The 22,717-nt window shown below is 41.7% G+C and overlaps 1 protein-coding gene across 2 annotated transcripts in view; it reads left to right on the top strand.

The window, feature by feature from the left end:
* Positions 1-8,700, top strand: part of nnt (nicotinamide nucleotide transhydrogenase) — a 68,234-nt gene extending 59,534 nt beyond the window's left edge. For both annotated transcript variants that reach the window (XM_029691937.1, XM_029691936.1), the window contains exons 18-21: positions 538-619; positions 4,897-5,015; positions 5,127-5,242; positions 7,128-8,700. In XM_029691937.1, the coding sequence (XP_029547797.1) occupies positions 538-619; positions 4,897-5,015; positions 5,127-5,242; positions 7,128-7,274 (464 nt within the window). In that variant the 3' untranslated portion in view covers positions 7,275-8,700. The remainder of the gene's footprint in view (positions 1-537; positions 620-4,896; positions 5,016-5,126; positions 5,243-7,127) is intronic.
* The last annotated feature ends 14,017 nt before the right edge of the window (positions 8,701-22,717 follow it).

The raw sequence follows: 22,717 nt of genomic DNA, 5'->3' as shown, positions 1-22,717 counted from the left end.
TTAAGCCCAACCATGCAGATAAAGTAGGTTAGTAGACTTGTTTATGCCTGAGCCCTCAGACATCCTCTGTTCCTCTGGGTATCCGCTGGTCCTCTAAAATTATACTCAACAGAAAAACTCCCTAATTCCCTATTGCTGGGATATTTTGGTTTGAATAACTTTCTTGTTATCACTGTTCAGGTTTGATCAGTTTCACAGTGCCCAAATACCTGTTGTCAAAACCAAAAACGGAGAAATAACATTTATTTCCGAAATGTTTAAACTGTTTATATTAGGATTATTTGATTCTTTTGAAGCAAGCTTGATAGGGATTTATGCCAGTGTGTTTTAAGCATCAAAATATCAATGTCCTGGTCAGAATCTCTGGGATTGCCTGAGTATGTTTAATATTTCTACAAGCATTTTTTTTAATCACAATTCAGAGGTAGAAGTCAGTTTTTCACAGGTTTTCAAAGCAAATGTGAAAATGTTATTTTGAAAGCTGCTAGTTTTCACAGAAGACTGGGTTCCCTCACTGTCTGTGTTCTTGTCCTTCAGGTTATGGTCTGTGTGCTGCCAAGGCCCAGTACCCCATCGCTGAACTGGTCAAGATGCTGCAGGAGCAGGGCAAGAAAGTCAGGTGAGGGTCCTGGTAAAAGGATAATCAAAGCTATGGCCCTAACCCCTTCATTACCCTGGTAAACAGATAACCAACCCTACGCTTGTTTTGAGATCTAAGTGAGAGCTGCATTTAGCCACGTGTGTACATTGGTTCATATTCTTTGCTAGTTAGTGAGTTATTAGCACAGTTATAACTCATTTCTAGTCAACAGTGGGGGAGTGGTTGCTTCCAACAAGAGCACAAAATGTGTGCATCTTTGAATAGCGAGTCAGGTAAAGGGCTTTTTTTTGTCTTAAAGGGGAAGTGTTGTATTTTGAGACGGTCCTTAATAAGCTAAGTAGCCAATAGGCAGAGCATAGAATAATTTGTCTGATTCTCTGTAATAATGGTATGGGAATAATAACTCTTTATTTTGTAAAGTGGTTTCTTGCATCAAACATTTTCAGTCACCTTGTCTGAAAGACAAGTAGATTAGCAGGTTAATGTCAAGTCCTGCATGTATTTATTTTTTTAAGTCTCATGGAATGTAGGCATTGAACACCACACATTGGCTGCTACTGTAGGCTGAATGATAGAACAACTATTTCCATGTTAAAATGTAATGATGCCTTTTTCTCCATTGTTTTGGATGATAGGCCACTCTGGTAGGCATACATTATGAGCCACTGTTAAAACTGTAAACTTAAAGCAGGTACAGCCTCAGTGTTCACTGTAAACTCGCCGGAAGATGATAAGAATTTTCACAACGTTCAAGTTTACGCTCAGCAGACCTGAAATGTACTCAGTGCCGGGAAAAAATTGAGGGAAATTGGTCCTAACACCTGCATTACCCTGGTGAAAGTATTCAGACCCTTTGACTTTTTCCACATTTTATGTTACAACCTTATTCTAAAATGTATTTGTTTTTTTTCTCATCAATCTACACACAATACCCCATGATGACAAAGCAAAAACAGTTTTTGAAATATCACATTTACATAAGTATTCAGACCCTTTACTCAGTACTTTGTTGAAGCACCTTTTGCAGATTACAGCCTCGAGTCGTCTTTGGTATGACGCTACAAGCTTGGCACACCTGTATTTGGGGAGTTTCTCCCATTCTCTGCAGATCCTCTCTAGCTCTGTCAGGTTGGATGGGGAGTGTCGCTGCACAGCTATTTTTAGGTCTCTTCGATCGGGTTCAAGTCCGGGCTCTGGCTGGGCCACTCATGGACATTGAGACTTGTCCCAGAGCCACTCCTGCATTCTCTTGGCTGTGTGCTTAGGGTTGTTGTCCTGTTGGAAGGTGAACCTTCACCCCAGTCTGAGGTCCTGAGTGCTCTGGAGCAAGTTTTCATCAAGGATCTCTCTGTACTTTTCTCCGTTCATCTTTTCTCGATCCTGACTAGTCTCACAGTCCCTGCCATTGAAAAACATCCCCACAGCTTAATGCTGCCACCACCATGCTTCACCGTAGGGATGGTGCCAGGTTTCCTCCAGATGTGACTCTTGGCATTCAGGCCAAAGAGTCAATCTTGGGTTCATCAGACCAGAGAATCTTGTTTCTTGTAGGTGCATTTTGGCAAACTCCAAGCAGGCGTTCATGTGCCTTTTACTGAGGAGTGGCATCCGTCTGGCCACTCTACTATAAAGGCCTGATTGGTGGAGTGCTGCAGAGATGGTTGTCCTTCTGGAAGGTTCTCCCATCCCCATAGAATTCTGGAGCTCTGTCAGAGTGACCATCTGGTTCTTGGTCACCTCCCTGACCAAGGCCCTTCTCCCCTGATTGCTCAGTTTGGCCAGGGGCAAGCTGTAGGAAGAGTCTTGGTGGTTCCAAACTTCTTCCATTTAAGAATGATGAAGGCCACTTTGTTCTTAGGAACCTTCATTGCTTCAGAAATGTTTTGGTACCCTTCCCCAGACCTGTGCCTCGACACAATCCTGTCTCGTAGCTCTACAGACAATTCATTCGACCTACTGGCTTGGTTTTTGCTCTGACATGCACTGTCAACTGTGGGACCTTTTATATAGACAGGTGTGTGCATTTCCAGATCATGTCCAATCAGTTGGATTTACCACAGGTGGACTCCAAGTTGTAGAAACATCTCTAGGATGATCAATGGAAACAGGATTCTCCTGAGCTTTATATTGAGTCTCATAACAAAGGGTCTGAATACTTATGTAATTAAGGGATTTTTGTTTATTTTTAATACATCTGCAAAAATGTCTATAAACCTGTTCACTTTGTCATTATGGGGAATTGTGTGTAGATTGATGAGAAAAACAAATAATATTCATTTTAGAAAATGCTGGAACGTAACAAAATGTGGAAAAATGAAAGGTGTCTGAATAATTTCAGAATGCACTGTAACGAAAGCTATCGCCTTAACCCCTTCATTAGATATTTTGTGTGTACTGTGCCTTCGGAAAGTATTCAGACCCCTTGACTTTTTCCACATTTTGTTACGTTAGACTTGTTTTTATTTAATCAATTTTAGAATAATTCCTCAGGAGAGGAAAGGACAGTGTTGAGGCTTACTGTGGAGAGGAGAGGAAGGTGAAAGGGAGGAGAGAGGAGGAGAGCAGCGCAAAAGGAGGAATGTGTTCACCGGAGAGAGGAGAGGAGGGAAGGGGAAAGGCTCACCGGAAGCTTTTGTAATTTTCTTTCATTCGTTTGATCTGGGGTTCCAGCAGCTGCTGCTACTTAGAGCATTTGCAGTTGATTAGAGGAGGAAGTGGGTGGCCAGAGAGTGGCCAGATTTTGTAGTCCCGTTCCTCCTCCCCTTCCCTCTCGGCTGGATAATTGGGTGGGGGTGTTGGGCTGCTATGAGGGCGGGACATGGGGCTGCCACTGTTTGGAGCTCCAGAGATGGATATTGTTCCTAATGTATCAGTAATATGTCATTCACACAGTGTGATGTTGCTCTGATTAGCCTTTCTTGTGAAAGCCAAGCCCCCTCCCATTTCAACACTGTAACATGTGCAATGCATTGTATTACATGATGTAGCTAACCGGTTACTTAACTCCGCACACTGAATACCCTTGTGTGTAGCAAAGTTCCTACAGCAACTGTGTGTGTGTGTGTGTGTGTGTGTGTGTGTGTGTGTGTGTGTGTGTGTGTGTGCGCACATGCGTGTGTAAATCGGGGACTGATTGATAATGGCTGGAGATCAGAGTGTCTGGGGAGAGCAGGAGAGGGGGAATGAAACGACTCAGGCAATAGGCCCTAAAATTGTCAGACTCCAGCCACCCTAGTCATAGACTGTTCTCTGCTACCGCACGGCAAGTGGTACCGCCAAGTCTAGGTCCAAGAGGCTTCTACCTCCAAGCCATAAGACTCCCCAACATCTAATCAAATGGCTACCCAGACCATCTCTCCCCTTCTTTTACACCACTGCTACTCTGTTGTCATCTTCTATGCATAGTCTCTTGAATAACTCTACCTACATGTACATATTACCTTGACTAACCGGTGCCCCTGCACATTGACTCTGTACCGGTACCCCCTGTATATAGCCTCGCTATTGTTATTTTACTGCTGCTCTTTAATTACTTGTTACTTTTTAGTTCTTATTTGTATTTATTTTTTTAAACTGCATTGTTGGTTAGGGGCTCGTAAGTAAGCATTTCACTGTAAGGTCTGTTGTATTCGGCGCATGTGACTACTAAAATTTGATTTGATTTGAGTATGAGTGGAGTGCAGCTGCTCTGATCTCTGCTTTTAATCTCTGGTCATAAACCTGCTGCTCCAGTGTTTATCCATAGGGCCCTCTTATCCCCCATCCTCAACCCATTTCCCCTGCTTCTCAGGCCCTTTATGACCTCTGACATTAAAACAGGCCCTCAAACCCAAACCGCCCCTCCACTAACATCATGGCCCCTCCATCCTGTACTTTGGGATTTTGGCACTGAAGCCCTTGATCTACTTCCCCAAAGTTAGATCACATCGTGGATACCATTTTTATGTGTCTGTGTGCAGTTTGAAGGAAGTTGCTAACTAGTGTTAGCACAGTGACTGGAAGCATGCTAGCTGTTACCATAGACTTCCAGCCAGTGTGCTAACGCTAGGTAGCAATGGCTCGCGAAACTACCTCCAACTTCCTTCATACTGGATGAAAAGACAATAAAATACATCTGACTCTGATAAAGGGCTTCATTGCCAAAATCCGAAAGTATCTCGAACTTTGGTCAATAGCCAAACTATTACAGTATAATACTTGCAGCTACAAGGGTTTCCTAACCCTTCTTGTCCTTGCATTGCCACAAGCTGTGGAGGTGAATAAGATTGTAAGATGGTGATCCTTCTCTCTTGCAGGTTTGGTATCCACCCCGTGGCTGGTCGTATGCCTGGGCAGCTCAACGTGCTATTGGCTGAGGCGGGCGTGCCCTATGACATCGTGCTGGAGATGGAGGAGATCAATGAGGACTTTGCTGGTATGTTTGCTTTCACCCTCATCTATCCCTTCACGTGTTCATGTTTCAAATTACCCCATTGTCTCTGTGGTTTGTTGTGAACTAATGTGATTCTCTTTCCCTGTGTCTCAGAAACGGACCTGGTTCTGGTGATCGGTGCCAACGACACAGTGAACTCTGCAGCCATGGAGGATCCCAACTCCATCATCGCTGGCATGCCTGTCCTGGAAGTGTGGAAGTCCAAACAGGTGAGGAGGAGGGGGCTGCATGGTCTAGAAGGAAGATGTACCATATTTCCTACACTAGTCCATTGGTTTCACGCTTCAAAGTGGAAAAAGGTGTGGAGAATGGTACTGCAGCCCCGTCATATGCTGACTGTTACAGAATGGCTTGAGTGGATTTCATCTGGCTCTCTCCATGGTGAAAGTTAGTTTGGGAGGTTCGCTAACTTCTTCCTTGAGCGACTAACATTGGTTCAGAAAGAGGCTGTTCTTATTTTCTGTTCCAGTCTGTCCCAGACTTGGATGCACCCTTCGAGAGACAGGCCTCTTTTCACATGCAAACACTTGCGTGTGCACACACATGCATCTCGTACTCTTTGTTACAGAGGCAATAGGCCCCTACCTAGGTGTAGCTCAAGCAGGCGCAGATCTCACACAGCTTCCATTAGTGGTGACTCACTCCCTCTGGAATTATGACATTTTTGGCGCGTCCGAGTGAAACGTTCCCTAAATGTGGGATTCATATGCCTCACCACCCTACTTTAAAATCCCTCATTTCCAAAGGTTCCCTTGGGAAATCATAGAGCTTTAAGACTACCAGCCTCCCACCCCTCTACTCTGAGCCGGAGTGACCTGTGTGTTTACATCCCTTGGACTCACTGCACTACTGTTGAAAATGTTATTTTCATTGTTCTTCAGTGACTCAGACACTTGAATTAATAACCTTCCACTTGTGGCTCATGTTTATGTGATACTGTGTGGGGTCGGTCAGACTGTAGAGTGGGTGGGTGTGCTGGTCTGGGCTCTATGTGCAGTCTGGCTGTAGATATAAACAAACTGGGCGGGGCTCCTCTATGCGACCATAGCCAAGCTTGGCAGTGCAGGCAGAGGGCATTCCTTTGGTACTGTACCCTCGCTGGCCTGGGAGTCGGGACTGGGAGGCCCTACCTTGAGACCGGTTAGGGTAGACATGCCTGGGTGTCCCAGATCCTTACTGTAATCCTGGCCTGAACCACTGCCATAGTGGGATCCATTTTTACAGTCCTCTCACAGGAGCGTGTTAGAGTGGGAGTGGGTGTTTGGGATTCAGTACATGCTTATTTGTGTTTTTGTAAGAGTGTGTAACTTAGAATGTGTAAGTGTTTTGTTTTAGAGTAGGTTTTGTGGGTGGGACTGTGGCATGGGAACACTTCACTGTGTCTTGAGTCACCTGGCCACTACTGATTCTCCCCTGCCGCTGAGGGGTTTCCGACATTCCGCCTGTTGATTTTTGTGTCTTGATATGCGGCGCTTCTGTACCAAGTATCATTCAGCGTGTTAGATAGCAAGGAGTAAAAGGCTAGTGGCTGAGAGCGTTGCTCTGGTTTTACTTATTCAATTATAATGCTGCGTTATGTGCCTCCAGGCACCAAAACACATGCTCACAATCACGGGATGCTCCAATCCATTTCCCAGGACCTGCTTTCTCTCTCTGCCTAGACTGCAGCTTCAGACACTAATGATGCTTCATTTTGTAAATGGCTTCAACTTAAGTACCCATTAGTTGTGAGACAAACAGTCTTCTCCCCATTCTCCTCCAAATGGAACCCTTCCCCATCCATCTCCAACTTACAGGACATGCAGGTGCAACATTTCAACCCCTGTTAAGGGTTTGTTCTTGGATAAGTGTTTAACATCTGAAGTCTTTACCAAACTAGACGAGGTGGTATAGCAGTAATGACATTTGGAGCTCTAGCTAATTTGCCACATCATGATTTTGAGCTTGAAGAGAGAAAACAACTGGGTGATTGCATTGCTTTTGATTATTTGTAAACTCCAGGATAGAACATGATCAGGTATCAGGTGTTTTTTTTCTCAGCTGTGTAAATGTCTTAGCTGAGGCCGTGTGTGTGTGTGCGCCCCTGTCTCTTAGGTGGTTGTAATGAAGCGTTCTCTGGGAGTGGGCTATGCTGCCGTGGACAACCCCATCTTCTACAAGCCCAACACAGCCATGTTGCTTGGAGATGCCAAGAAGACCTGCGACGCGCTGCAGGCTAAAGTCCGCGAGGCCAGCCAGTGAGCCGTGGCCGGTCCAGTAGGACCCGGGCCTGTCAGACCGAGGTCCAGGGCATCACACGTCCAGAGGGGGAGAGGAATGGGCACAAACAAGCTAATAGTTAGACGTAGCATTAATGTATTAATGTTGTCGTTTCCTCTCCTGGCAACAAGTTTTCCTCCTCCCTTTTTTTCTGAACAGTTGTTTGCTTTGATGATGAGTAGGTGTTCTCTTCTTTCTCACCAGGAGCATTTTCTTCTCACCCTCTTTTTCAAAGCAAGGAAAAAAAGCAAAAGTGTCACCTTTTTTCTTTTCTTTTTTTTGTTGTGTTTTTTCAATATTCGTTCATTTTCCAGTTTTATACTGTAGTTAGATTTTTTTGTATTTGACCTGACCGAATCAAACCACAAGTGTCAAATTGATTTGCATTTAGCTCCTTGGCCTAGCAGCAACTGTTAACTTCAATGTAAAGCCATTTTCAGTAATAGTTACTCTAATCACTAACTGTATGGGGTTTTTTTTCTTCTTGAATGCGTTTTGTGGACTGTGCTTAGTGTAATGACCAGCTTTGTGATGTAGTGGTAATGTGTTACATGGGATTAGAAGCTTCCGGAAGAAGGATTTAGTGAATGTGGCTTCAGTTGGCTCTCCGCCACACAGCTAAGTTTCCCCTTTTAGCACTACAGAGATGTTGAAGGAACCGTGTAGATTTAAGTTTAATAAAAGATGGGCATCATAATATGACTGTTAGAATTTATCATCAATTGTGAAATTATGGCTTAATTTAGCATGGATACATTTATGAATTGCTGATTTGTCAAATGGTTAGTTAGTCCTGCCATGTCTGTGCCAAGCTCTTTCCTTATGCCTTCATCTAGACTTCATCTAGACAGGATGTTTCCTTCCCGGGACCTTATACAATGCAACTCTATAGAGAAACTGACCATGACAACATCCCTACCTCTACATAGCTTCCTAACACGACCAAATTCGCCTTCCATTCTCTTCTTCGTAAACCATTCTGTTCTTCCACTAATACCGTCTTTCCAGACTTGTATCTGTCTTGCTATATTTTGCTTTGCGTAGAAAGGTTAACATATGGAGGGTTGTTATTCACTTACACATGGTGCCATAGCAGACCTAGTTGGTGTTAAATTGTCATTTGCCCCATTTCTGTCCAGTTTTCAGTCATGAGGTAAAGTAAAGAACAACTTGAGGGAAACAATTATTTTTGAAAATAATAGTTGTGAAGAAATTCCCACAAGTATTTTTGTATAGAGAAGAACCTATTTGTATAATTGTTAAGGATTACGCAGGCTTTGCTGCACAAAAACTTTCTAATGTTCAAATGTTTTAATGGTGGGGAGATGAATGAAATACTGTGAATGTTTTTCTCTCTGGTTTATCATGGAACATCGTCCCTAAATAAACCTTGATTTAATGGCACTTGGAAAGTCAGGTCTCCACATTTTTGTTGATTTTTACCCATTTTATAGCTAGTTTCTAATGTATGGAGTTACAAGTTCTTAAAGCTGTAATAGACACTTAGAGAAATGGATGGTGGCAGTTGTATGGCTGAGAGTGTGTGTGCTGTGTGTGGCTGAGAGTGTGTGAGCAATACATGGGGTGGAGTTTCTGTCATGTAAGTGAAGATTTCACATGGCTAGGATTGCATGCGTTTGCCATGAGGGTCACTTCATCATGTAACAAGTAGCACTCAGACACCCTGCTATCTCTGCTGATCCTCTTGACAGACATGTGAGGGCGTTCGGGGGAAACCGCCTCTTGTTTGGGGAGAGGTGACGTTACTGAAATAAGGGTTAGGTGGCGGGCGTACTGTACCTCCTACTTAAAGCAGTCTTTTGTTCGGCCAGCAGCATTTTTCCAGGGCCTAAGGATAGGAGGATAGCCAACATGAACATTTTCTGTAGTGACAATCAACCCTTATCCTCACCATCCACTTGGGATTGCCTTTCATTTCTGTTTCATTGAAAGCCAATTGATTTGTTTTCCTTGGCCTTGCATGCGATTTCTCCAGAGGGTATTGCTGCGTTAGTATGTTTTCACTGTATGATAAGCAAATGTTTATTTATATAAAAAAAATATATATCTGGATATGTGCATTGCTATTTGGGACCTTCAATTTCAAGTCCAGTTCAATGATGCCCCTTTCTCCCCAACATGCACTCACACTGTAAGTCACACCCAGTTATGGCATGATTTCTCTCCTTCTCCCCAAAGCCAAGGATTCCTTCATCAGCACAAAGTAGCTCTCTGGTTTATTCTGCAATTACTCTTGCCAGCAGTCTACCTAAATTACTTCTCTCATGTGCATTTGATTCCACTGAAAGCTACAGATGTAGGATCTTAATTTGATCAGCCTTTTGCCGATGAACTGTCCAGCAATGCAGGACATTTCAAACTTGTAGTGTATTTGAGGGTTAAAAAGGTTTCTGAAGTTAGTTATTTTCACTTTGACATTTCAGACTTGATTTTCTCTTACAACAAAATGTATCAGCCCCTACAAAAATGTCCATTATAATCCACATAATTCAAATTTCCTGTTGCTGCTGTAATAAATTGGCTCAAATTAAGATCCTGCATCTGTAACAGCCCCCAGCCTTGTATAGTTCCTTGTAAAAGAATGAGACAACACCAGATGAAACTATGTGTGATTGGAGTGAAGCGTACATGGTTCCCTCACCACAAATGTGACTAGATTGCGCTGTGGTTTGTCTCTGTGGACACAAAGGATGTGGCTTCTCTCTGTTGGACCATGTTCCTCGACCAACCAGGGGCGGACTGGGACCAGAAATTGTCTCTGGCATTTCTAACATACTGGACCATGTTTTTCATTGAGGCCCCCACACCGGCCCATTTTATTCCTTGAACCCCCCCATTTTTTTGCCAGAAAAATATAATTTTGCTAAAACAATACTAGTTAGGCCCAATAGGCAAAAAATGGAACAGCCCATCTGGCATTTGCCTGAAATGCCCTTGCAACCAACCATCAAACTGTGGGTGCATCATCATCCTTAGAACAGCTCTTTTCATATCATACAATGATCATACAATCTGCCATTATTCCAAAGGATACATGGAATAGGTATTTGTATTCATTTGGCCTTAAATGCTACTGCTTTAAAACAAGTTTTACTTCAGTATTGCATATCATAAAATCATCCCTTCAGGCCAACGGATGAATTTAAATAAGTTGGCCTACTTGTATACATTTGGCCTCAAATGCTACTTCTACCAAGGCAAGTTGTACTAAAGTATTTCATCTGTGTATTGGTCGCACTATACCTCCTCTCCTGGACGAACTTTAAAGTGACATTATTGAGCCAACGTAAGCATGTAAAGCTCTACCGCTGGAGAAATTCCTTTCATAATTGTTCTTATTTTCCTCCTCTCAATGCCCAGCTATAATGAGCTTGGACAGTATCTGATCTGAAAACGGCTTGTTTAAAGAATCTGTGTATTCAGGACTCTCTTAAAAGCCCCAGCCAAGGCAGTTTCACTGTGAAGATAAAGATAAATGAAGGCATGCTACAGATGTAGGATTTTAATTTGAGCCAGTTTACTAGCAGGAAAATAATGCTGCAGCAACAGGAAATGTGGATTATAATCAATGGACATTTTTTGTAGGGGTTGATATATTTTTTGTTAGGGCAAATCAAGTCTGACATTTTAAAGTGGAAATTACAAACTTTAGAAACCTTTCTAATCTTGAACACTACAAGTTTCCATTTCAAATTCTGAGCAACAAAAGTGCTGAAATTAAGATTCTACATCTGTAGACCCTTGCTTTTACTGTTCAAATTCCTTAAACTTGAAGTTTAGTAACAAACTTGTTTGAGTGTCCTTTTTAAGATACTTTTATTGACCAGCTGCTCTGAACATAAATGTTGTGCTGGGGGAATTAAGGGTGGTTAATGTATGAGATAAGAGGGGGTTCTCTCTGAAGTATTGCAGGATGTAGTGGCTGCATACAGATGTAGGATCTTAATTTGATCACGCTGTTGCAGGCAAACCTTCCTGCAATGCAGGAAATTCAAAACCTGAAGTGTATTTGAGTGTGCTTCTGAAGTTAATTTACACTTAGATTTTTCCTCATGAAAAATGTATTAAGCCCTACAAAACTGTCCATTTAAATATAATCCAATAATTCACATTTCATTTTGCTGCTGGATTATTTTCCTGCTGTAGAAAACTGGCTCAAATGAAGATCCTACATCTCTTGAGTCTTAATGGCTATAGTTGCTGCATAGATGCCTCAGGAAAGAGGCTGCCTTTAGTCATGTTAGAATCAAGGCAGTGGGATCACAGAGCTGAGTGAATGAGAAACATAGACCACACCATAATTGATCTGTCTCCTTCCCCTGTGAGATAACAGATACCACCTTTTATGAGCTTCAAAAGACTGGCAGAATGTTGGCTTGTGGCAGAATGTCTCCAGCTAAGAGAGACGGGTGAACGGTGATGTGGCTAAGGTCTGGAGGAAGTCTCAATAAAACCTCCAGGACATAAAGGCGGCGTGACAAACACAATCCTTACCATGCCCGTAGGGCTCAGTATACAGTGCATTCGGAAAATATTCAGACCCCTTGACTTTTTCCACATTTTGTTATGTTACAGCCTTATTCTAAAATTGATCAAATTATTTTTTCCTCATCAATCTACACCCAATACCCCATCTGACAAAGCAAAAACAGTTTTTTAGAAATGTTTGCACATTTATTAAAAGTAAAAACTATCACATTCACGTAAGTATTCAGACCCTTTGCTCAGAACTTTGTTGAAGCACCTTTGGCAGCAGTCTCAAGTCTTCTTGGGTATGACGTTACAAACTTGCCACACCTGTATTTTGGCAGTTTCTCCCATTCCTCTCTTCAGATCCTTTCAAGCTCTGTCAGATTGGATGGGGAGCGTCGCTGCACAGCTATTTTCAGGTCTTTCCAGAGATGTTCGATCGGGTTCAAGTCCGGGCTCTGGATGGGCCACTCAAGGACATTGATACTTGTCCCGAAGCCACTCCTGCGTTGTCTTGGCTGTGTGCTTAGGGTCATTGTCCTGTTGGAAGTAAAACCTTTGCCTCAGTCTGAGGTCCTGAGCGCTCTGGAGCAGGTTTTCATCAAGGATCTGTCTGTACTTTGCTCTGTTCATTTTTCTCTCAACCCTGACAAGTCTCCCAGTCCCTGCTGCTGAAAAACATCCCCACAGCATGATGCTGCCACCACGCTTCACCGTAGGGATGGTATTGGCCAGATGATGAGCGGTGCCGGGTTTCCTCCAGACGTGACGCTTGGGATTCAGGCCAAATAGTCCAATCTTAGTTTCATCAGATCAGAGAACTTTGTTTCTCATGGTCTGAGTCCTTTAGGTGCCTTTTGACAAACTCCAAGCAGGCTGTCATGTGCTTTTTACTGAGGAGTGGCTTCGTCTGGCCACTTTACCATAAAGACCTGATTAGTGGAGTGCTGCAGAGATGGTTGTCCTTCTGGAAGGTTCTCATCTCCACAGCGGAATTCTGGACCTCTGTCAGACTGACAGAGGATTCTTGGTCACCTCCCTAAGCCTTTCTCCCCCGATTGCTCAGTTTGGTGAGGCGACTGGCTCTAGGAGTCTTGGTGGTTCCAAACTTCTTCCATTTAAGAATAATGGAGGCCACTGTGTTCTTGGGGACCTTCAATGCTGCAGACATTTTTTTGGCACCCTTCCCCAGATCTGTGCCTCGACACAATCCTGTCTCGGGGGCTCTATGGACAAGTCATTCGACCTCGTGGCTTGGTTTTTGCTGTGGGACCTTATATAAACAGGTGTGTGCCTTTCCAAATCATGTCCAATCAATTGAATTTACTACATGTGGACTCCAATGAAGTTGTAGAAACATTTCAAGGATGATCAATGGAAACAGGATGCGCCTAAAATCAATTTCGGGTCTCGTAGCAAAGGGTCTGAATACTGTAAATATGTTGTTTTTTTTATATACATTTTGCAAAAAAATGTAAACCTGTTTTTATTTTGTCATTATGGGTATTTTTGTAGATTCATGAGGACATTTTTTTATTTAATCCATTCTAGAATAAGGCTGTAACGTAACAAAATGTGGAAAAGGGAAGGGCTCTGAATCCTTTCCGAATGCACTGTAGGTGGTATAGCTTTAATGGTTTCTTTAATACCAAAGAAGAAATGGCAGTGCTTTACGGGTATATTTAAACTAATAAAGACAACAAAATAAACATCTGGATCATTTATTGGCATTTATAATTTAGGGTTAAGGGGGTAATACCATGAGTGGTGGCCTGGCTTTTCATGTTAAGCATTCCCAACCACTCTGAGCTGTTGCAATCTTTGTGGTTGACCCAGGCAGAAACACAGGTGCATAACCCTAAGCCACAGTTTATGGGTCATGCATCAGATATCCAGCTGAAGATGTGGACCCCTGCAGCAACCAAATGAATGACTCAGTTCAGTACATTGAGTCTGATTCATAGTCTGAACATGGAGGAGGACTTGCTTTCTAGGAAGTGAGAAGGCTGGTGTACTCAACTAAAGTCTGCTGTCGTCAACTAAAGGCTGGTGTCCTCATCCCAGTGTTAACCCGGACCCTACATTAAGGCCTCAGAGCTTTCCCATCAACCCCTCATATTTAACCAATGTCAAATATGATTAGCCCTCAAATATAAGACCATGTGACTGGACAGCAAATAGAAAGCATCAATTGAATGTTAAATGTGCTTCCTGTCAGGTATTTTCATGATGTGTTGTTGACTGTTTGTGAAGTCTTGATTGTGGTTGTTTGTAGTATGTTGTTAATTGGCGTTGGACTCCAGGAAGATTAGCTAGCGTTACGGCGTTTTTATCCTAATAAAAATTACAAAATTAAATTCCAAATCTCAGTGGGAACGGCCAGAGTGGTCATTTTTCGACACAATTTACTTGCTCCCTGCAAACTAACGCGTGACACAATGGTGGAGAAACCTCAGACTTGATGAATTGTAAGAAGTGCTCAACAGTGCTCAGCTCTCTGTGAGGTGTTAGTTATGAGTCGTTAACTATAGGATAGCTAGGCTCATGTCCAGATCTCTCCCTTGGACTGCCTGTGTGTGTCTCTGCTGGGTGTGGATGGAACTGATGACATGAGGTTTCTCCTCAGACATCAGAGGGATTTAGACCTGTACTGGACAGTACTGAGGCAGAGTTCATGCCTGGCTGTTGACTAGCATTGCACGGCCACGGAGGTCAAGGGTTTAGCATCGATCTCAGAACCAAGCCCCCAGCAGTCTGAGCGAGCTCCAGGAGGAGTAAAATGCCTAATCTCAAAACATGTTTAGAGAATTAATGATGCTGAATGGTCTGACGTCGCTCTGCTCCTCCATAGTGGGAACGATAACATTCTTAGCTGCCTGTGGTATTATTGCATTGCTGGACCATGGCAAGAAGCCTGGTTGTTCTGAATGTCGATCGTTTGCAGCTTTTTTGCATGCTCTAGGCCTATTGTCCATATTGAGGTCATCCTTAGTTATATATTCAGTAGGTAAGACTAAAGTATAATCAGATTAATTGCCTATACAGCTAGTCACAGTTGAGAAAATTTACATATGTAAGGATTGTTGACTTCATTAAGAGAAAATCCATATATATTTTTGTGGTTGATATCCTGTGAGAAATATTGAAACTACTGAATGACAAGTATTTTTACACTTGCTCTGTGTCTTCACAACTATATTTACATTACAGATGACAGAATTTACTGACAGTGCAAACTTTTATCAATTAATGCTGGGATGATTTGTGAGGGGGATGACAGCTTTTGCTGCATATTCTTTAAACATGAATATTTAGATCAAGATAATACATTATTTGAACACCACCTATTTTAATTTTCTGAACTTGTATACATTTTTTCCCCCTGACATGGTCAAATAACTCAAGCATAGATTGTCAACTTTTTTCTAATTTCGCACACAGAAACTAGAGGCCATGACTAACTTGATCAAAAATAATGGCCCGGATTGGCCTATAGGGGGCACTGTTATAAGCAGTCTTACTTAAACCCTCATATTTGAAACTTTGTATGTAGGTGTCTTTCCTAATGCTGAACACATTTGACTTAAGGACCATCAGGATAGATTTTCCTCCATCTTGGAAAAACGTATTCTCATGAATAACACGTCTAAATAACACCATTCTGTATGTAGGCCCATGGTAAATCTCTTAACTTAGTTTGAGAAAAGTTAAGGGATTCTGAGGTATTGATCAATTAGGAAATCAGATTTTACGTGTCCCTTTAAATCCTTTGTAAATTCACTTCATATTGGCCTATCAACTTAACTTTTTGGGGTCATCAAACATTCCCATGATGAACCATGTTAAGTTTGGCGTTGATATACAAATAAGAAAACTATGAACAATTCACTTTTTTGACTAATATTAATGCTTAAAATAATCATAACAAAAATTACTCAAAGTCAATTTCAGTCTAAATTTGGTCTGTGCACTCATCACAATAGTCCCTAAAGAGTTTGAGAAAATGCATTCAAAGATGGCACACACTGACAGTAGATGTATATTAGCACATATGGTGGCGTTCACATATGCTAATATGCCAAAAGATGCAAAAAATACTTTAAAAATAGTTTTTATTAACATTTTCTCAAACTAAGGGTTTGGTAAGGGATTTTACATGTCCATTTAAGCCCATGTAAATCCACTCCACAGTGGCCTATCAACTTGAAACTTGGCATTGCTATCACTGACATCCCTGAGATAAACCGCATTGAATTTTGTATTGATATCTCAAAAAACAAGGAAACTATTAACAACAAATTATTTGAGTATATAACGCTAACATGCTGATCAGACCGCACGCACGCTTGCGTCCACATGCGCCATCGCGTGCACATTGATTTTGTCCACTCATTTCTAGTCATCTCTACTCCTTCCTTCAGGCTTATTATTATTATTTTGGACTTTATATGGCGGTTGGCAACCAACTTTAGGTGCATTACCCCAACTGACGGAGTGTGGACCTAAGTTCATCTTTCAATCACCCACCTGTGTATATGCTCCTAAAAACCAATGAGGAGATGGGAGAGGCCGGACTTGCAGCGCGTTGAGCGTCACAAATATAACACATTTCTATTTTAGTGCCTGGCCACGCAGACGCTCTTTGACGCGTGCAATGATTGAATAACATGTATGTGTACATTTATTTTGCAATGCTCGCGCATGCGACGTGTCCGGTCTGGTCAGCATGTAATGCTCTAAACCTTACCAAATTCACACTAACACAGGTAACTAACTACACAATGGTTATGCTCAAAGGGATAAAACATACAAAAGCTGAAAATATTTCACAAATCTTAACATAAATCAGTAGTCAAATTCACCTCAGAATTAGTATCTAAACTCAATACGTTAAGTAATGAATTTAAGAATGATTACCTGCTGCATTCAAAGATAAGAAAACTACAGGACTAAACAAAACTTAACTTGCATCAACCTTGTGTTATTGAGAGTTAAACATGGTAATGCTTTCACTGATTACACACAGGAAGATAGTTCCTACATGATAGTGTTTTGTTATCCAACCGATCTTGGGTCCTTTCTGTCATCCTGTGAACCCCGTTCATTGCCGCTCGCAGTTATATTTAGTAGTCTAATCTCTTGTGAGACTCATTAAATAATGATGGAAAAAAACCTGCAACCATTACCGTAAAACATGAAATAATATTACAAAGTCTTACACTACTTTGAATCTTTGACCTTTTGAATAAGGGAGAGAATGTCACTACAGGTCAATACATGACACTGCAAATTCCATTTTAGTGACATTTATTAGAGTTGTGGTGGTGTAAAACATCTGTGACCTGTTTAGGTCTTACCATAATTTTGCTTAACTCGCCACACCCCCCCCCCCCCTCCCCCGTTATCTCCCCCGTGACATTGCAGCCACTTTGGGTTGTCAGAAGAGGTGCCTCTTATCTGGGAGTTCTGAAGATTTTCGTGATAATCCGCTAAGAACTTTCTCAAAGGAAGCTTTGGAATGGAGTTGAAATCCCACAGGAATGATTTGACAGTGGTATCCTGTATCTGGGGAGGCCCTGGAGAGGCCTTTGTGTTGGCCACTCAGGTATGTGTGTGTGTCTGTGTGTCTAGTGTGGGTATGTGCGTGTGTGTCTGTCTGTTTGAGAGAGACAGAGACACACAGAGAGAGAGACTATTCATTAAAAAATCTGAGAGTAAGAGTTAAGAACACACACTATGATCAGACTATCCACAGTTGTACCTGTCCAGAATGCCATATGGCCTTTAAGAAAATTCTACCTGAGAGCTTGTTTTGCTGTGGTGGGGGCCTGGGACTTTGCATGGTGTTACCAGTTTGCTCTCTCCTCTCTCTGTCTCCGTCTGGGTAGGTAGCACATCGGTGACGAGCGAACAAAGGAGTGAGAGAGCACAGCTTCAATGGGAGTCGGGTATCAAGAGGATAACCACCACAGTGTCAAAGGGTCCCGCCACTGCCATACACAAAAGAACGACTGACACCATGAAAGAGGGATGCGGTTTCAGAGCCTGGGCATAAAAAGGAAAATATATTATTTCACTCACTTTCTTTCTCCTTTGTGTTTGAAAGTTACAAAAACAACTCAGCCACTCATGTGGGCAACAATGTGTCACTGCTGAAGGAATTTTAACTTCTGAAGATTCACAGGAGCAGCATACCTTTGCTGTACCTTTCTTTGAACACTTTTCTCCTCCTAGAATGACTCACTCAGTGATTAGATGCTCTTGCAAAGCAGCTTTTGATCATAAAAGTGGGGTTTCGATGAAGCACGGGGGTCAAAGCTGAGTAAATGAAGAGAGATTAGTAAAAATTCTAATAAAAGCACCTGTCCTGCTCTTATCGTGGTGGCATTCCCTTTGTGATTCGTGGGCAGCGGAGGAATCCTCAAGGCCTGCTTGAAATCATGCCGGTCTTGTGTTGCCCTCATCGTCTTTGTGCGCAATGAGGTTATCTGTCGGGGCGTTTCAAAGGTGGGGGACAGACAATACCTTTTCGTGCCATGGGGAGAGGGTGTAGGGTTCTACAGTACTCCCTGAGCGTGCGACGATGGGGTCAGGAACACGGGACAAAGAGACAGATTCTCCAACTCCTGCAAACAGGATTAACACTCCCATTCAGACAGAGACACATACAGACTGTGTTTTTTTATTATGTGTTTTCCCATGTTACCAGGGGAAGAAAATACCCCCGCCGTCCCTGGACCCAAACCACAACCAAAACACAAATGCCAATCAGCTTTTTACACTGCAGAAGAGGCGCACTCTGTCTGATTTCTGTAGCTGCTTTATCAGTTATCTGTCATAAAAAAAGTTTACCTTTATCTTTATCTGAGCATCTTAACATGGTTTTGTTGAATACAGCATCTAACTACTGAGGTATCAGGGAAAGGGACGATGGTCTGATGCAACCAAGGTGATGAAGGCCTATGATACAAATACAGCCCAGTCTAATCTTATTCCCCACTTGATGACTTATCTTCCCACTTTACGGTTAAAGAGAAGGCACAGCCAGAAGAGGACTGGCCACCCCTCAAAGCCTGGTTCTTCTCTAGGTTTCTTCCTAGGTTCCTGCCTTTCTAGGGAGTTTTTCCTAGCCACTGTTCTTCTAAATCTGTATTGCTTGCTATTTGGGGTTTTAGGCTGGGTTTCTGTATAGCACTTTGTGACATCTGCTGCTGTAAAAAAGGCTTTAGAAATACATTTGATTTGATTTGGGCATTAGGTTTATCTCTGGATTTTCTTAAAGATGAATCCCTAAGAATGGATGTTCTTTTCTGTAGGCCTAGTGACCATAGTGTTAATGAAATAAATGCTGTCCATCTGTCTCTGTCTTGCACTGGATTCAAAAGACATTTCCATTTCCGGGACCTTAGGATAGGTTTAGCACTCCAACAAAAATACTGTACATTTCAACTGTAAACATTGAGTTGCATGAGACAATTGTTATTGACTGCATACCAAAGCCGCCAAAGTATTATAAAAACCTGACATCATACTGGACAAATGCGAGAGAGAGAGAGAGAGAGAGAGAGAGAGAGATCCTTCTCCATCTTAGTATAACAGACCAGCCCTAAAAACACAATCTCCTGTCTATCTACAGGAAAAGACGGCTCAAAAAAAGGAAAATCCTCATTAGTGTGATTGTCTAATGGCTTAACCCTGCTGGAACTGCAGTGTAAACCCAATTTAGTGGTTTGAGAAAAACATAGCATATGTCCAGCTCACACACTAGAGAAGGCAACGCCAAGAGCCCAATCCAGATTGAAAATCGAATTAATTACAGGTCATGACCTGATTCGTTCCTGTCATTCCCAGCCAGGCCTAGATGCGACTCAGCTGTTTGGTGGAGTTACTGGAGTATGGGAACTGTGTTTATTTGCAATGGAGAACTTTACAAGGGATTACAGCCAGAGCAGCATTTTGTCTTGGTTGTTGTTGTAGAGATCACAATTTCCAAAATATAGTTGAGTAGGAGGATGGAAACTTGCAGAGAAATAGAAACTTGCAAAGAGAGCACCAATCAGCCTTAAACCGCACAGTCAATCAATCAATCAATACATAGTTCACTGTGTCGGGAAGAAAAGGTGTCATGATGTATTAGGATTTTTATGTCAAAGACTAATTGGTAGATATATTTAATCAAAGTATGCATATTCTAGTATGTTCAATTATAGAAATGGCACACAACCTCACAAAGGTAGCCATAACAGTAACAAGAAACAAGAGCAAAGAAGCAACAGTTTGCTCAGAAACTAGCCAAGATGGAACAGTCACATAAAACTGGATCAACACAGCAATCTCCAAAAACCAACCAACTCTGGGGCCTTTCTGATGCCAATATCATGCGTAAAGATTTGGAATATATTACATAGAGAAGTTACAAGCAGAGTATGCACTCACAAGATATACCACAATGACCATATCCTTCATTACCACAATATTTATTATATCTGGATATTTTATGAATGAAAACTGTCCTGACATAGAAATGTAAGTGTAGAACAATCTGTTTTCTGTACAATTATCTTTGTTATATCTCGTTTTTTTTGCTTGTGACAATCTTGGCATTACAAAGCATTTGTAGGCCCTAGTAGCATTTTGAGGTATTAATGAACCAAATAACAGTTTTAAACCCTTTATAAATCCTTCATAGACTTACCTTGATATAAAGTATTGCACTGACTATTTATGTAATATGGATGTAAAATGATTAAATTACTTTGAGATAGACTTCAGCGAGTATGATAGGTCTAATCTAGAGTTATTGGATGGGCCATTGAGCCAGAATGTACCCCATGAAGCCAAAATCATATCAAACCAAATTGTATTTGTCACATGCACCGAATACAACAGGTGTAGACCTTACAGTGAAATGCTTACTTACTACAAGACCTTAACCAACAATGCAGTAAGAGATAACCCACAAAAAAGTAAGAGATAAGAGAAACAAATAATTAAGGAGCAGCAGTAAATAACAATAGTGGGGCTTTATACTGTGTGAACCTCATTATTAAATGCTTATTTTACCAAACAAAAATAGTAATGTAAGTGGATATCTAAAGTCATACATTGGCAATCATACATGCATTAATCTCAATCTTAGCAGAATGGGATTCCTCCCCTTTATGGACAAGACTAATTACAGTCTAATGCCAAATTACCATTTTCCTCTCATGTTGATTCTATCCTTTGTCAGGTGACTAAAGATGTGTGTTTTCCCCTCCTGTCTAGCCTGTAGCTTGTGGCCCATATAAGGCTACCTTATCCCCTGCCTCTGACCTCAGCTCTGTCTGTTTTGAAATGTAATCCCTTTGCACCCCTCCTAGAGCTCTGTGACCAGATCATGGGCAGTCAAGGAAAGGTAAATGAACCTAAGAGTAACTCCAGTTCCAGGTTGGTGTAATTATGCTACAGGGTATTAAGTAACCAATGATGCTATCTCTCTCCAGGCCTCGCTGGCTGTGATTCAAACTGCTCTCTAATATACCAGTAAGTAAAGTTCATGTTTGTTCATCCAAAGTATAAAATCCAATACAATTTTATTGGTAAAGATCTCTCTCAGGGGGCAAAGACGGATTAAACCATTCGTTTGAACTTGAAACATATCTAGGTTCTTGCTTTTTATGTTTTGCTCTATGTTAGGTATTCTATAACTGTATAAGACATCTCCCACCAGTGTCTGTTTATTTGGATCCCCATTAGCTTTTGCAGAAGCAGTGGTTACTCTTTCTGGGGTCCACAAAAAACACAAAACATGACAAGTAACAAAATACTGATACAGTAGATAGGTTTGCATCCATTTTGCGACAGATTTTCATGCAAATACTCAAAAATAGGCATTAAATAATATGCATATTTTTCCACCAGTGATGTGTTAACAGTTTCTACCCCAAAGCAATAAGACTGTTGAACAATTCATCAAATGGCCACCGGATTATTTACATTGACCACCCCCTTCCATTTGTTTTTTACACTGCTGCTACTTGCTGTTTATTATCTATGCATAGTCACTTCACCCCTACCTACATGTACAAATTACCAAGACTAACCAACCTCGACTGTACCAGCGCACATTGACTCGGTACCGGTACCCCCTGTATATAGCTTCGTTATTTTGTGTTTCTTTTTATAATTTTTTTACTTTAGTTTATTTGGTAAATATTTTCTTAACTCTTTCTTGAACGGCACTGTTGGTTAAGGGCTTGTAAGTAAGCCTTTCACGGTAATGTCTACACGTGTTGTATTCGGCGCAGGTGACACATAAAGTTCGATTTGATCAAACTGACCAACGTTTGAGGTTAAATTCCAATATACCAAATGCAAAATAGAAGTTAAATGGGTTTCCATCGCATTTTCAACTCTACGGATGGTTTTTCAAACACTGTTGCGTTATATAGTAAATGTGCCCACGCTAGTCTTGGCACGTGCGCTACAGCCAACAGCTCGCAGATACAGTGCACGTGGACTAGTCTACATTATGAGATTATTATGGATAAGAGCGAAATTATTTTTTACTTGTCAAATAGCAGCCAGGCATCGATCATCATGTAATCAGAATAAGACCCTCGATATTTATTGGAACGGAGCATCAAGCTCATCACATGCACTTTCACCACACTGTGCAGTTCATCATAATTTATTTCATCGGTAGTCTAAAAACCTTCATGGTTTCCCGAGTCGTAGTGGGAGGACCACACACCATATTATCACGTGACTCCAAGTTTGCTTCGATATGATGGTTATTATATCAGTATTTGCGACTATAGGGATTTCCACCGTTATTTCTTGCATATGATATTTTACCGATACAAAAATATCCCAACAAGTCGGATGAACAAATTATCTGTCGGCATTTATAAAATTGGACCGAAACTTCCTGTTTCCAACACAGCTGTTGT

This window comes from Salmo trutta, chromosome 15 (genome assembly GCF_901001165.1).
Source record: "Salmo trutta chromosome 15, fSalTru1.1, whole genome shotgun sequence".
NCBI lineage: Eukaryota > Metazoa > Chordata > Actinopteri > Salmoniformes > Salmonidae > Salmo > Salmo trutta.
Note: the sequence above shows the minus strand (reverse complement) of the source record. Positions and strands in the feature narration are given on the sequence as shown.